Source organism: Hippoglossus stenolepis, chromosome 15, assembly GCF_022539355.2.
Source record: "Hippoglossus stenolepis isolate QCI-W04-F060 chromosome 15, HSTE1.2, whole genome shotgun sequence".
NCBI classification, from domain to species: domain Eukaryota; kingdom Metazoa; phylum Chordata; class Actinopteri; order Pleuronectiformes; family Pleuronectidae; genus Hippoglossus; species Hippoglossus stenolepis.
In genome coordinates this window covers 24,332,058-24,347,852 of record NC_061497.1, presented here as the reverse complement: position 1 = coordinate 24,347,852, position 15,795 = coordinate 24,332,058, and the positions used below count along the sequence as shown (strand labels likewise).

General features: G+C 44.6%; 2 protein-coding genes across 8 annotated transcripts in view; both read right to left on the bottom strand.

The window, feature by feature from the left end:
• Positions 1–10,275, bottom strand: part of LOC124854856 (interferon-induced transmembrane protein 3-like) — a 22,760-nt gene extending 12,485 nt beyond the window's left edge. Inside the window, exons 1-3 of one of the 4 annotated variants that reach the window (XM_047343472.1) lie at positions 10,188–10,275; positions 8,563–9,077; positions 7,512–7,841 (exon numbers count right to left, since the gene is read on the bottom strand). In XM_047343472.1, coding sequence (XP_047199428.1) covers positions 7,662–7,841; positions 8,563–9,075 — 693 coding nt within the window. In that variant the 5' untranslated portion in view covers positions 9,076–9,077; positions 10,188–10,275 and the 3' untranslated portion in view covers positions 7,512–7,661. Of the gene's footprint in view, positions 1–7,511; positions 7,842–8,562; positions 9,078–9,240; positions 9,962–10,187 lie in introns of those variants that run through there. The other 3 variants (XM_047343471.1, XM_047343469.1, XM_047343470.1) reach the window with 3 other exon arrangements.
• The window catches only part of LOC124854855 (hepatitis A virus cellular receptor 1 homolog), a 26,555-nt gene that overhangs the window by 9,321 nt on the left and 1,439 nt on the right, over positions 1–15,795 (bottom strand). The window contains exons 3-8 of one of the 4 annotated variants that reach the window (XM_047343467.1): positions 15,337–15,405; positions 15,150–15,205; positions 14,972–15,062; positions 14,621–14,648; positions 11,780–11,858; positions 96–390 (exon numbers count right to left, since the gene is read on the bottom strand). In XM_047343467.1, the coding sequence (XP_047199423.1) occupies positions 352–390; positions 11,780–11,858; positions 14,621–14,648; positions 14,972–15,062; positions 15,150–15,205; positions 15,337–15,405 (362 nt within the window). In that variant the 3' untranslated portion in view covers positions 96–351. Of the gene's footprint in view, positions 1–95; positions 391–11,484; positions 11,859–14,620; positions 14,649–14,971; positions 15,063–15,149; positions 15,206–15,336; positions 15,406–15,795 lie in introns of those variants that run through there. The other 3 variants (XM_047343466.1, XM_047343465.1, XM_047343468.1) reach the window with 3 other exon arrangements.

Sequence of the window (15,795 nt, the reverse complement as noted above, 5' to 3'; positions counted from 1 at the left end):
AAGTATTTACTACAAACCAACAGCTCTGTGTGGAGAGTAAAGGTCGTTGTGTCCCAGTTGCTGTCATTGTTCAACAGAAATCATCTGAGTCACCATCTGATAAACTGTAACGTTTATTAACAATCTGATAAATACATGAAATCCTGTTGTGACATGTCGTCTCTCACTGAAAACAACTGACGCTCATTACCCATGAGCCTCGTAGGTTGTTACTATTCTTCTACTAAATGCCCAGCACTGTGACATCAGAGGTCTGGAATGTCCATGTCCACACTGTCTCTGATGCTGTGTGGGATGGACCTGACCCCAGGCAGGTCAGTGGGCGGAGCTTCACTCTTCAGGGGCAGTACTCTACACACCTCTGGCGACGCCTTCTTCAATCTGATAAATGTTCTTGTAGTGGCCGTTTTACTGAGTTCCACATTACCCAAGGCCACTTATATTAAAGGGGACATAGCATGCAAATTCCACGCGAGGCAGCGCAGCGCCGTTCTCCAGCACGCAGCCGCCTGGCTGTTCACACGGGACGAGCATTTCTCCGCTGGTCAGCCCCATAGACTGTACATATAAGGTCAGCCCGCGATTCTGCTTTCTCAGCTTGTTGTTGTACCCGTTGAATGTCGGGGTTCGGGGGTAAATGATGGTCTTCATAGCCCCCCACTCTCTTTCTCTCTCTGTCTGTCTGCTTGTGTGCTTGTAGTGGGGGCAGAGGGGACATTTAATTATGTGATTGGGAAAATTAAAACTCCAGGACAACAGAAGGGAATACAAAGTATGGGATGCATATTTGATAATTTATATCATATAAAATATGTAATTTATATCGTTTAAAATCATGGGGGGAGAGGGGGGAGGGGGGAGCTGGCTCATTAGCATTTAAAGGAACAGGCACTCAAAACAGGTCACTCTGTGGAGGGCTGTTTTATACAGGGTAAAAAGGAGCTGTTTTATATGATCCTTGTGGTATTTTGACCAAAGTATGTTACAGACATTTCATTAAGACCCCAAGGAACCATATCAACTTGTGGTAAAATGGGCATGCTATGTCCCCTTTAAGTCTGCAGAAGTGTTTCTTAAGTCTGACTCGTGTCCAACATATATACCTTGCCTTGTTGTGAAAACCCAATGTCGACACACTTCCAGGAGGCGGGTAAAACTTGAAAAGGGTTTATTTGCCGTTCCAGCACAATTTACAGACACACCTTTTATCGATCCTTTATCGAATTGGCGATGCCGTCTGTTAACAGGTAGGCTTATTCCTTCTGCCTACCTGCACAGCGAAATAATAATTCTAAGGGAGGAACAGACGTTTTGTCTCTTCAGCCATCAATCTCGTGGCATTGTTTATTGCAGAACTGTGCACAACCTGCGGCTCTCCGTGAGAGTCAGGTACAGAGAGAGAGAGGGTGAACATTCCCCTTATAAGGTAGTGGTGTCATCAGTCACACGTGACTCCATGCCATATGAGGCGCAACAGCGCCTCCTCCTGAACAAATATAGTTACATGCATTCATACACTTATCCACTCTCAACACTCCCACTTATGAATGACGTGTATACTGTACAACTTTTACATAACCAAATAAACAAAACAAAACAAAAACATGGCATAGTCAAATGTCAACATTTTACACACCAAACATGACTCCTGCAAATTTCCTCAGCTTAAGTCTGGAGGCGGGCTTTGTCATAACATCTGCGACCATGTCGTCTGTGGGACAGTAAACAAGTGACATCTTATCTTCCCTTATGGTAGACCTAATGAAGTGATATTTAATGTCCACATGCTTAAATCTTTGTCTACACACAGGGTTCCTAACAAGCGCAATTGTCCCCAGGTTATCCTCATAAACAACAGTTTTCTTATACACATAGGTATCTATACCTCCCAGTAGTTGCTCCAAATAAATACACTCCTGTATTGTTAGAGCTAGAGCCATGTACTCTGCTTCGCATGTGGATAATGCTACCGTGGGTTGCTTCTTGGCTTTCCAAGAGACTAAGGAGCTGTCTTTACCCATACTCACACAATACCCGGTGGTACTGCATCTGTCACTGCATCCGCAGCCCAGTCTGCGTCACTATATGCCCGTAGGCCTAGACTCTCTCTGCTCTTTCTGAAACAGAGCTGTTTGTCTGCAGTACCTCTGAGATAACGCAAAACATGTTTCACCGTAACCCAATGTTCATCTGTAGGGTGATAACTTGCTCACCACGAAACATAGGTCAGGACGTGTACAGGTTGTCAAGTAAATGAGACTGCCGACAGCCTCCCTGTACTTCTTCACATCAGACCTTTTAGGCGCATCTTCAGAGTAGTCTAACTTTGGGTCACATGGTGTTTCTCTAATTCTACACTCCTGCATGTTGAAACGTTCCAGTATCTTTTCAACATACCTCTTTTGTGACACTTTTACACAGCCATCAGACTGGCTGAAGTCCATGCCCAGAAAATACTTCAACCTACCTAGGTCCTTCATCTTAAATCTGGTAGAAAGCATGTTTTTCACTTTCTCTAGACTCTCGTTGTTACTGGCTGCAATGATAAGATCATCCACCCAGATAACTACTATTACCTTCCCTGCCTCTTTAGACTATTTTGTGTAGACGCAGTGGTCTGTCGGGTTCTGGGTGAAGTTGTCATCTACTAGACATGTGTGGAGCATCTCATTCCAATTACGCCCCGACTGCTTCAGGCCGTAAATTGACTTCTCTAGTTTACACACTAGCTTCTCTCCCTCTTTTTCGTAACCTTCAGGTTGTTCCATGTAGATATCTCGATCAATGGGGGCGTGCAGATAGGCTGTTTTCACGTCCATTTGATGCAAGATCAAATCGTCTTGGGCTGCCTTCTGCATCACTACACGTATACTTGTAAGATTGGCTGTTGGTGAGAACGTCTCGCCATAATCTATCCCTGCTCTCTGACTGTATCCTTTCGCTACAAACCTAGCTTTGTACTGGTCGTCTGTCAATGTCACCTTGGATCGAGTATACCCATCTTCCTCCCACTGTCTTCCTGCCCTCTGGTAACTTAGTCAGGGTAAAGGTCTGGTTGTCCTCTAGGACTTCATCTCCTCGTCCATCGCTTTCTTCCACTTTCCTGACTCAGTTGATGTCATGGCCTCTTTAAAGGTCAGAGGTACACCACAAACTGCTCGGTAGCAATAATCTACACTAGTGAGTGTACTGTCATCATCAGTATCTTCCAGAGTATAATCTCTCAGATACCCCGGGGGTTTACGCTCTCTGGTGGGATATCTCCCACTGTCTGAGGCATGTGACGTCACCCTAGGGTGCTTCTCGCCATCATCCTCTGGTGCTGACTGTGGACCTTCAGTCTGTACATCTGTGCTCAGTACACTAGGCTGTGGAGTCTCTACTCTCTTGTCACAATCTACTTTGGGGTCCAGTCCTAGCTCCTGTGTCTGAGTCTCGTTTCACAGGTTGTCTTGGTGACAAACTTTACCAGTCTGTGCTTCTGCACTTTTCCTTTACCGGGTAGTAAACTAGATAGGCGGGACTGCCCTTGTCATGCCCTACAAAGAGTCCTCTCTCACACCTAGAATCTAGTTTTCCTCTGTCTTGCTGGTAGGCATAGCACACTGACCCGAATTTATGTATCCTGGCTAGATTGCACTTTTTACCTGTCAGTGCTGTATATGGGGTAGTGCCTGTGTGCTTGTTAAAGCACCGGTTCCTGGTATAGGCTGCTTCCTGGATGGCATAGTGCCAAAGACTCTTAGGTAGGTCACTGTCGATAAGCTTACATCTGGCCATCTCGAAAAGAGTGCGCCCTTCCCTTTCAGCTGTCCCGTTCTGGTGTGGGGAGTAAGGACAGGAAGTCTCGTGTCTGATTTTGTTCTTTCTCAGTAGTGTCTGAAACTCTCTGTTAGTGAACTCGGTCCCGTTATCTGATCTAATGCATTTCACAGTGCCATAAGGCGCTACATCTGCCAGGTACTTCTCAGTGGCCTGAACTGCATCACTTTTTGCTTTCAGGAAGTAAACAAACACTGCCCCCGTACACACATCTGTGAAAGACTGCATGTACTTGAAACCATCTATGGACTCATTGTTTACTGGACCAGCTAGGTCTGTGTTCACCAGCTCAAGTGGTGTCTTTACCTTATCAGTCGGATCTCTGTTTCTCGTTTGAGTGAACTTTCCCTCTATGCACACTGCACATTCTTTATCAGGCCTACGCTTTGCACCTTTAATGTGCATGCCTTCTGTTACATCCTGCAGCTTCAAGATATCCTCGTAATTGCAGTGACCCATTACCTCATGCCATGTCTGGATATCATAGCTGACATGACACACATCATCTACATCACACTCGGTTTGCAAGTAGTACATCCTCTTACATACATAAATATCAAACCTTGTGCCATCCGGCAACACTATGACATCTTTACCTTCGTCGAAGAACACTTTGGCACCGTGAGCGGTAGCAGACTTCACTGAGAAGAGTTCTTGGGGGTACGAGGGGATGTAGAGAGCGTTCTTTAAAGTCACTGCACACCGGCGCCCCTCACTGTTTATGAGGCATACCTGTGCATCTCCCCTGCCTTGCGCCACCCCGACGGTACGCTTCCCGTCTGCCAGCTCCATGCTGTGTCTCTCCGGCTTGAAGGTGCTGTCGAAGCTCTTGAACTTGCTCCTGTCGTTGATGATGTGGGACGACGCGCCCGTGTCCACGATCAGTCCCTTTCTCTGGATCTGCAGCCGTTGCCCTGAGAGACTGGCATCTTCTGTTTGTGCCCTGAAGGTGTGGTCTTCTCCTCCCGCGGCTCCCCGAGCGCCATCTGGTTCACGACCTGCTCTAGTCATCTTGGACACACGCTCACGCTCCTTCTTTGTGCACGCCTTGTCTGTGTGCCCCCTGCTTTTGCAAAAACTACACCAAACTTTCTCTGTGCAGTCATCCCTTCTGTGGCCCTTTTCTCCGCACCGCCAACACACCATCTCCACTGGCCCGGTCTTTTTCCTTGGCACCGCTTGGGCCCTCAGCACCCTTTCTCCCGCCTCTTCTGCGACTGGGTCTGAGTCTTCTGAAGCCTCGAAATTCCTCAACTTTGCCTTGAACTCTCCCAGCATCATGTCCGCTGAACCATGCGTCACCATCAGTGTGAACGGCTTGTACTTCTCCGGTAACCCCCTCATGACCATCGCCATCATCAGTCCCTCACTCGGTGCTTCACCTGCACCCCTGAGTGCCGTAATGATCTGCTCAGCTCTGATAACGTATTTGGTTACAGTCTCGTTGTCAGCTTTCTTCAGCGCAGTCATTGTTATGTACAGGGAGACAATCCGGGGCCTACCTTTTCCGATGTAGTGTTCTTTTAACACTTTGAGACTCTCTCGGCCCTTGTCCTTCGTGTCTCTGAATATCAGTCCCAAGCTCATATTGTCAAGTAGTGGCGCCAATGCACAATAGGCGTCCGCATTCAGCTTGTCATCGTTAGCCTTTTCTTCCACCGTCAGTGGTCCAGCGGGCTCTGTGAGGATCGTCTGCTTCAGCCCCACTCCTCTTACTCCTCTGCTCTCCCGTCAAACGTGGGCCACTTGCTCTTGCTTCTGTTCGCCATGGCTTTTTGTGTTTGTAGCTCAGTTTAGCTCCTTTTTAGCCTAGCTTTAGCTTCCCGGTACTCCCGATGCTAAACTAGCTCTTTTGGATAATCCTACTTCTGTATGCTAGCGCAGTCTTGCTAGCTATCGACGCATGTGTCCGTAAAACTTCAGAATCATTCTCGGTTGCTGGGCCCATAACCTGTTAACAGGTAGGCTTATTCCTTCTGCCTACCTGCACAGCGAAATAATAATTCTAAGGGAGGAACAGACGTTCTGTCTCTTCAGCCATCAATCTCGTGGCATTGTTTATTGCAGAACTGTGCACAACCTGCGGCTCTCCGTGAGAGTCAGGTACAGAGAGAGAGAGGGTGAACATTCCCCTTATAAGGTAGTGGTGTCATCAGTCACACGTGACTCCATGCCATATGAGGCGCAACAGCGCCTCCTCCTGAACAAATATAGTTACATGCATTCATACACTTATCCACTCTCAACACCGTCTTTTCAACCTGTCACGATGTCACGATGTCCCAATTTCGAACAGCTAACAGCTAAAAGCCACAGTGAGCTAGCAGCTAACAAACACAGGGAGCACAGTGAGCTAACAGCTAACAGCCACAATGAGGCAACAGCTAACAGCCACAGTGAATTAACAGTCACAGTGAGCTTACAGCCAACATTGAGCTAACAGCTAACAGCCACAGTGAGCTAAAGCTAACACTAATGATTCAGCTCGTTGTTACCACTCATGTTTATTTTATTTGTTGTGATGTTGAATCTTCTTCAGGTTCAGACTCGTCTTGATCAGCTCACTTCCTCCTCCATGTTGCTCTGGACTCACATCAGCCTCTTCTTCTTCTTCTCTTCCTTTAATCTGCAGGGTTTTTATCACCAGTTTCAGCCTCTTTCACTGGTCAGTTTGTGTTTCACAGCTCCTGAACGGTGGAACCAGCGCCCCAATGACATCAGGACAGAAAGTCTACACATCTTCCACCGCAAACTAAGAACACATCTCTTCTGACTAAACCTTGAATAAAAGTTTAAACTAACAATTTAGTAGCACTTAAATGTCACTTACTTATAGCACTTTGTAGTTTGGCTTTTTTGAAGAAATTGTACTTTCTTGATTCTTGTTGTTCTGGGTTTGTTCCTCATGGTTGATGCACTTATTGTGAGTCGCTTTGGATAAAAGCGTCAGCTAAATGAAATGTAATGTACGGTAAGTGGTCTGGTTTCAGACTAGTGTCACCAACACGTTTTAAAACTCATCCCTGTTGCCATGGTTACGCCTGCTGGAGTTTCCAGCCTCTGAATCAGAGACTTGTGTAAACTGGTCTCGTTTCGGTTTGAAAACTCTGGGTTTGTGTTTGAGTCTGAACAGAAACTGAGACTTTAGTAAACGATGACTCAGACGTTCTCTTCCTGATTGGTTCTCATCAGTCACATGACTCGACTACCAGCGGTGAACACAAAGCGTCGCTAACACTTCCTGTCAGTAACAGTTCCACCTCGCGTCGCTCAGAGAAAAGAAATCCCTGCTCCGACTCTTCACCTTCACTGTTCCTCCTTCAGAGGAGTTTCTGTTACTAAGCAACCGACTGCTTGACCAGGGTACATGACCATTCATGTACCCTGGTCATGTTTACATCACATGACCAGGGTACATGAATGGTCATGTGACACGTGTTTTCAGGTGTGTTGGTGTGGACGGAGGTGGTTTTAGTTTTAAAACGCTGGTTTAACATGAACACGTGTCGCTAGCGCCTCAGTGCGCTCAGTTGGTGAACGAGGCGTCTGTGGCAGCTTTTAAATCACTTGTCACTGATTTATTAACGTTGAATCTGCTCTGTCATAACTGTTCTTAACTTTTTGTAGCTGTCGTCCTGTTTCTGATTTAAGTCTGAAATGTTCTGTAACATTGTGATGTTGATCAATTCTCACGGGTTAGGAAACTCTTTTATTGTCAAATGAAACTGTTTGGACACACAAATACAAATCAGTTGTGTTTACATGTTTAAGGTATAAAATGTGAATAAAATGTGACAGATCAGAGAAACGTAGCAGCAACAGCCGACGTCTCTGCTCGTTTACACCTCGGCGAAAAGGCTGGAGACGTAATATAAGATCATTGGGTTATAGAAGACGAAAATAATGATAGTGATGATCAGGACAGCAAACAGAGATGCATTGATGATGTTGAGTTTGCGGGCGGTGGAGCTGTGGTGTCGGGCACCAACCATATCTCCAACCATCTTCCGGTCTCTGGCCTGAAAGAACCAAAGCATTTTCATTTTCAAAGTTGATTCATCGTCAAACAAAAAAATTACAAAAACTGAACTGAGCTCAATCTGATGATCTTATTTTCAGTCCGTGTACATGTGTTGTTAGGTGTTAGTGTGGACGGAGGTGGTTTTAATTTGAACTGTATCAGTGTGGGTGGAGCCTCAGTCTGTGTTACAGGCTTTTCTCCTCTCACAGTAAAGGTCTTTTCACACCAAGTCCGTATTTTTCATTTTTCAAACCATCATCCAATAAAAATCCTCGCACACTGAAACCTTGCACAGCGAGTCTGATGTGTTTTATTATTCTTTTTGTTCTAAGTGGAGCAGTGAGGAGGATTTTGTCGTCCTCTCACTTGTTGAAAAAAGAAAAAAGAAACTTTGGCTCCGTCCAATCCTGAGCCGCCGTCAGGGACAAGGAGAATTTCTGCTTCTGAACAACGAGCTGAGAAATGATCCTGATGGTTTCCAAGTCTATTTGAGTTGTCCAGTTTGATTTGCTTCCAGCTCGGAGACCACACATCAAGGAGAAGAAAACTAATTTCTGTGGTTCAGTTGATTTCGGAGTCAGTATTTAAACGTGATTGACTCAATTTGAGGTTGTGTTCTTTTAAAACGTGTGACAATTTCGCAGGAAAAATTTTAGACTTGGTTTGTAAAGACAGCCGACTGGGAGATGAATGATCGAACACGCCACACATGAGCTCACCTTGACCGAGCAGATGAGAGCTGCCAGTCCGAGGCAACACATGTTTGCGTAGAAAAGACTGAGTATGGACCAGATGAAGTGGTCCCGGGGGGGCGCAGTGGTGATCTCCACAGTGGTACGGTCAACCACTACAGGTCCAACAGGCTTTCCAGGCTGTCCGCCCTGTCCAGGCTGTCCACCCTGTCCAGAAGGACCAAACTGTCCAGAAGGGCCAAACTGTCCAGAAGGGCCAAACTGTCCAGAAGGACCAAACTGTCCAGAAGGGCCAAACTGTCCAGAAGGGCTGAACTGTCCAGAAGGGCCGAACTGTCCAGAAGGGCCAAACTGTCCAGAAGGGCCGAACTGTCCAGAAGGGCCAAACTGTCCAGGTGGGCCGAACTGTCCAGAAGGGCCGAACTGTCCAGAAGGGCCGAACTGTCCAGAAGGACCGAACTGTCCAGGCTGATCAGGGTATCCATTATACTTCCCCTCATACAGTGGAACAGCCTCACCTCTCTGACAATCAGGATCCATTTCTGTCAGATAGAACAAACAGTACACAAGTAAAAAAATGTCCTGAAGAGTTTTCAGATTCACTTCATGTTGTGCATGCAACAAATCCTCCTTTAAACCTCCTCCAGTGTCACATTTTAAACCTTTGAAACATGAGCAGCCACATGGAAAACGCTCAGGTCTGACCTGCTCTAGTCCGTTGATGAAGAGTCACACACGTCTGGATGAAAGACCCTGAACCACCAGAGAGGAAGAGACCAATACTTTATGGTACCTTCTGAATGTACCTTCTTAAGACTGTGATCGAACCACCGACCTTCAGCCACAGCCGCTTCTCATTTTTAACCCTAACTGAACTGAATTCTGATATACTAACTAACTAACTACCGAACTAACTAACTAACTAACTAACGACCCGTGGACTTGCACGTGATCATCTCTCAGTACGTTTGTACTTCTATCTTAGTGAGGACACTCATTTACATAGTACATTCCCGAGCCCCTAACCTTAACCATCTAAACTAAATGTCTAAACCAAACTGTAACCTAAACCTAAACCTGATTCTAACCCTAAAACCAAGTCGTAACCCTCAAACAGTCAAATAAAAGAGAGGACCGGTCAAAATGTCCTCACTCTGTAGGGTCTTTGCTTAAAATGGTCCCCACAGAGATATGTGTACAGGAACATGCACATGCACATTCACCCACACACACATGCACACACACTAAACTGATGTAATAGGCTGGAAATGCTATGCATTTAGTTTTTATTTTAACAGATACCCCCCTATTTTTTGAAAGACAACTGAACTATTCTAACAGTTTCACATGACAATTAAACTCCACGTCAGTAGGTGGTGCTGTTGGTACAGCGGTGGATCCTGAAGGGAGACCGTAAACACAGGCTCAGCGCATGCGCAGCTCATAATAAATGAGTTCAGCCTGAGCAAGACGCTAAATTTAGTCTCCTCCCTTCTTCAATCCACAGAGACTATATATATGTATCTATTGGTTGCGCAGCGCTCCCTAGCCTGTGTAACCCTTGCTGCCGGTCCAGATGTCCCAACGAAGAAGAAACACGAAGAACAAAGAGACTAAACAAGGTTTAAACGACAGAAGAAGAGAGATCTTACCTCAGCCACAGACCTCAGACACTGATCTGCTGCTCTGATAGGACGAGGGGAGCGTTACATCCTCATCATCCTCATCTTCATCATCTTCATCATCAGGAAAAACAGGAAGAGAAACTGGGGACTGTTATCGGCTGCTCTGTTTATACAGACTATGAGAGACTGTATATAAAGATGATCAGTGACTGTATATAAAGATGATCAGTGACTGTATATAAAGATGATCAGTCACTGTATATAAAGATGATCAGTGACTGTATATAAAGATGATCAGTGACTGTATATAAAGATCATCAGTGACTGTATATAAAGACCATCAGTGACTGTATATAAAGATGATCAGTGACTGTATATAAAGATCATCAGTGACTGTATATAAAGACCATCAGTGACTGTATATAAAGATGATCAGTGACTGTATATAAAGATGATCAGTGACTGTATATAAAGATGATCAGTGACTGTATATAAAGACCATCAGTGACTGTATATAAAGACCATCAGTGACTGTATATAAAGACCATCAGTGACTGTATATAAAGAGGATCAGTGACTGTATATAAAGACCATCAGTGACTGTATATAAAGATGATCAGTGACTGTATATAAAGACCATCAGTGACTTGTATATAAGATGATCAGTGACTGTATATAAAGACCATCAGTGACTGTATATAAAGATGATCAGTGACTGTATATAAAGACCATCAGTGACTGTATATAAAGATGATCAGTGACTGTATATAAAGACCATCAGTGACTTTATATAAAGACCATCAGTGACTGTATATAGAGACCATCAGTGACATATAAGAGGATCAGTGACTGTATATAAAGAGGATCAGTGACTGTATATGAAGATGATCAGTGACTGTATATAAAGAGGATCAGTGACTGTATATAAAGATGATCAGTGACTGTATATAAAGACGATCAGTGACTGTATATAAAGATGATCAGTGACTGTATATAGAAGACCATCAGTGACTGTATATAAAGACGATCAGTGACTGTATATAAAGACGATCAGTGACTGTATATAAAGACCATCAGTGACTGTATATAAAGACCATCAGTGACTGTATATAAAGATGATCAGTGACTGTATATAAAGATGATCAGTGACTGTATATAAAGATGATCAGTGACTGTATATAAAGATGATCAGTGACTGTATATAAAGATGATCAGTGACTGTATATAACAAGTATTTACTACAAACCAACAGCTCTGTGTGGAGAGTAAAGGTCGTTGTGTCCCAGTTGCTGTCATTGTTCAACAGAAATCATCTGAGTCACCATCTGATAAACTGTAACGTTTATTAACAATCTGATAAATACATGAAATCCTGTTGTGACATGTCGTCTCTCACTGAAAACAACTGACGCTCATTACCCATGAGCCTCGTAGGTTGTTACTATTCTTCTACTAAATGCCCAGCACTGTGACATCAGAGGTCTGGAATGTCCATGTCCACACTGTCTCTGATGCTGTGTGGGATGGACCTGACCCCAGGCAGGTCAGTGGGCGGAGCTTCACTCTTCAGGGGCAGTACTCTACACACCTCTGGCGACGCCTTCTTCAATCTGATAAATGTTCTCGACTGCAGAATCCCGACTTTGGAGCTGCAGCGTGGAACTGAACTGGATAGAACTGTTGAGCTGCTGCTGACGGCTGGAAGACAAAGATGAACTAGCTTTACAGTCGTTACATTATTTCACCAAATTTACAAATGATTTTATCAATTAGTGGTGGGAACAGCCACAGTGAGCTAATGAGCACAGTGAGCTAACAGCTAACAGCCAAAGTGAGCTAACAAGCACAGAGGGCTAACAGCTAACAGCCACAGTGAGCTAACATCTAACAGTCACAGTGGGCTAACAGCTAACAGTGAGCTAACAGCCACAGTGAGCTAACAGCCACAATGAGCTAACAGCTAACAGTGAGCTAACAAGCACAGTGAGCTAAGAGCCACAATGAGCTAACAGCTAACAGTGAGCTAACATCCACAGTGAGTTAACAGCTAACAGCCACAGTGAGCTAACAGCCACAATGAGCTAACAGCTAACAGTGAGTTAACAGCTAAAAGCCACAGTGAGCTAACAGCCACAATGAGCTAACAGCTAACAGTGAGCTAACATCTAACAGTCACAGTGAGTTTACAGCCAACAGTGAGCTAACAGCTAACAGCCACAGTGAACAGCTAACAGCCACAGTGAGCTAACAGTCACAGTGGGCTAACAGCTAACAGCCAAAGGGAGCTAACGAGCACAGTGAGCTAACAGCTAACAGTCACAGTGGGCTAGCAACAGCTACCAGCCACAGTGAGCTAACAGTACAGCCACAGTGAGCTAACAGCTAACAGCCACAGTGAGCTAACAGCTAACAGCCACAGTGAGCTAACAGACAGTGATCAGCAAGCAGTGTGGTAAGAGCGGGACAAGCTTGTGACGGATGTAGGAAACTCTTCGAGAGAAGAATGTCTAATTGGGGCCCGAGCCCCGCTGGGAGGCCCTGTTGTATTTGTATTTCCCTTTTGGGCTTTTTCAGGCCTAGACGCTCAAATTGTTACCAAAGTTTGCAGGAAATTCAAAACCCCAAAAAGTAATTGTATTCTGGAGTAATTTGAAATGGGCGTGGCAAAATGGCTCAACAGCGCCATCTAAGGAAAAGCCCCTCAGTTAGCTTTCACCGATCTTCACAAAACTCGTAGCCCAGGTGTATCGTGACCAGACAAACAAAAAAGGTCAGAGGTGCAATTGGAAAAAAGCAACAGGAAGCCCGCCATTTTGGATTTAGTGGCCATTTTGGCCATATTCCCCATTTTTACTTTGACGAACTTGTCGTAGGGCTTTCATCAGATCAACTTCAACTTCTGGGAATGTCATCTAAGCAAGATGGAGATATAAACTGACTCGGTATATTTGATTTCATGACACGGTGTGACCGTGGCGTGGCGTAGCATTTTGATTACACGCCATCAAAACACGAGGTTCTGTATCTTGGACATACATGGTCCAATCGAGTCCAAACTAGACATGTAAGACAAGTGTCCCGGCCTGATGACATCTACACAGAAATCATGGCTTAAAATCACAGCGCCACCTGCTGGCTACAGGAAGTGACATGTTTTATACTTTGATGAACTGCTCCTGGCTGCTTTACAATAAACAGCTCAAATGAGCTCAGTCAAGTCATTGGACCATGGTCAGAATTGTGACATTTCCTCAAACCGTGTAAACATTGAGGTGCAGCGAAGGATCATCCTTCGCCAAAGGAGACGATGTTGTCATAACTCCAGTGTGCATCGTCCTATCACTGCCAAACTTTTGTCACATGATTATAGTCCAAGGCTGAACAGCTCCATGTGTCAATATTTCCTCAGTGTCATAGCGCCACCTACTGATTCGCCATGAAACAGGAAGTACTTTGTAAATCCCCTCTGCATTATCCATCCTGCGCCGAACTACTGCCCTATGATCACAATCCTGACCTGAACACATCCATATATTAATATTAGTCCAGGGTCATAGCGCCACCTACTGATCAGTGTGAAAATTAAGTTGTTGTAACATTGTCCAATTGACACAAAATTGCTCACAATACATCAGAGCCCCTACTTGAACAGATATATTAGTCTGTAGGTAATAATAGTGATGGCGCCACCTACTGGCAACAGGAAGTAAGCTTTGTTTTACAACTATCATTCGATTTACATAACATTTTCACAGTGTGATCTGCAATTGATAGCGTGGACCGTAATGAGCAATTAGCAGGCAAGGATCGACGTCGCTCGATGGACGCAGGAAGTGAAGCGTTATCCTTCCCGCAGTGCGCAAAACGCATGCAACGCAGAGACGTGGGCTTGGTCATTGATCGCTCTCTCCACCGACCGCAACAGGCTTCAAAATGCCTGTGCTCGGGCCCGTCAGTGCTACAACGTAGCCCTAGTTTCGGTTTTCGATCTTCATGGCCCACGGAGAACATCTTCTTCATGTGCTGTGTAGATTGTGTTCTCTGATGGAGGCGGCCTCTGAATTGGGGCACTTTTTTTTTTGACATTTCAATGAGAAATATTCAACAAGAATATTTCTCCTTTAACATGTTTTGTATTCAAATCATCATGTTGTTGCCAAATCAAGAAAAGAAATAATCTCTGCGTTTCTTCATCAATAATGTGCCTCATGGTTTCCTCTCATGTCTGAGTTTCAGTTTGACAAACGCCATCGGCTGAATCGTGTGAAGACGACGCTGAGAGGACTGGTGCAGTGGTTACATGTGTTGATGAGACATGAGGTGTTCCCCACCTTGAGGTCAAACTGCCGATTAATGAAGTCTCTGCTGAGTCATCATTTTAAAACAGAGAGAAGCACCAACCGCCTGTAAAAGAAAAGTTCAAATGTGTTTCTCACTCTGAGTCTCAGGATGAAACTTACACTTTGTGGAGTCGCATCCATTTTCTCACTAGAAAAACAAAACAGGCAGAAACAACAGGAAGTGTTTAGTACATAACCATGAAGAAGAAACTCCCTGTTCTAGCAACATTTAAATCTGAACTCCAGACACAAATCTATTCACATCCATGTTGATTATTTATTTCATTTTCTTTAAATTTCTTTATCTATCTTAAACTGATAATGTGGAGATTCTTTTATAGTAATAAATCATCAGACTGAATATTTAATTTTCACTGGATGAAAGTGTTTATTAAATTGTGCACTGCTTAGTGACTCTGTGACGTCCATCATGGTCGACTGAGCGCTGCGTCGTAGGAACTGGGAACTTACCGAGGATGATGACTCCGCCCACTGTGACCAAAACTATCAACCCGAACATGACAGACACCAGAGCCACGGTCACACTGCTGCTCTCCTGCTGCTGTAACACACACACACAAGCACACTGAATTTCTTGTGCAATAATTATTTTTAGCCTGAGCAGTGACAGTGAATCTTTATTTCTCACTCTGATGACGCTGCTAAAGGAGGAAGTCAGGACGGTTTCTGTGGCGTTCATGTGACCTGCAGGAAGAAGAAATGAAGGCAGACAATGAGGCTTCTCCATCATTTAGTGTGTGTGTGTGTGTGTGTGTGTGTGTGTGTGTGTGTGTGTGTGTGTGTGTGTGTGTGTGTGTGTGTGTGTGTTGGAGGACCTGCAGTGTGTGTGTCGGTTTTCTGCAGTGTGGACGTCTCTGAGTTCACTGATGTGGTCGTCTGTGGAGCTGAAACATCAACACACAACATGAAGCATCAGCACAGAATTACAGAGATCCTCTCCTGGTCTGAAGCCCAGAAAAATCTTCCTATCGTAATATCATGTGACATCGTGATCAGTCACTAGACGTGTATTATGCAAACTTTAGTCCCAGGAACTTTTTTCAAGGAGCTTAAAGGTTCCTTCAGACCCAAACACCACTGTGGAATCTCTTAAAGATCAGATGAATTACACTGACGGCTAAAACCAGCTGTTCCACTCCAGTCCTCCAGGTGGCATAATGTAGAACACTATAGTAAACATGGAGATTTACATCGAGCTGCCGTCGATCAGAAAAGAGATGAAGTAACAAAGTTTATTAAAAAAACCTGAAATAAAACAATGATGTGTTGGACCA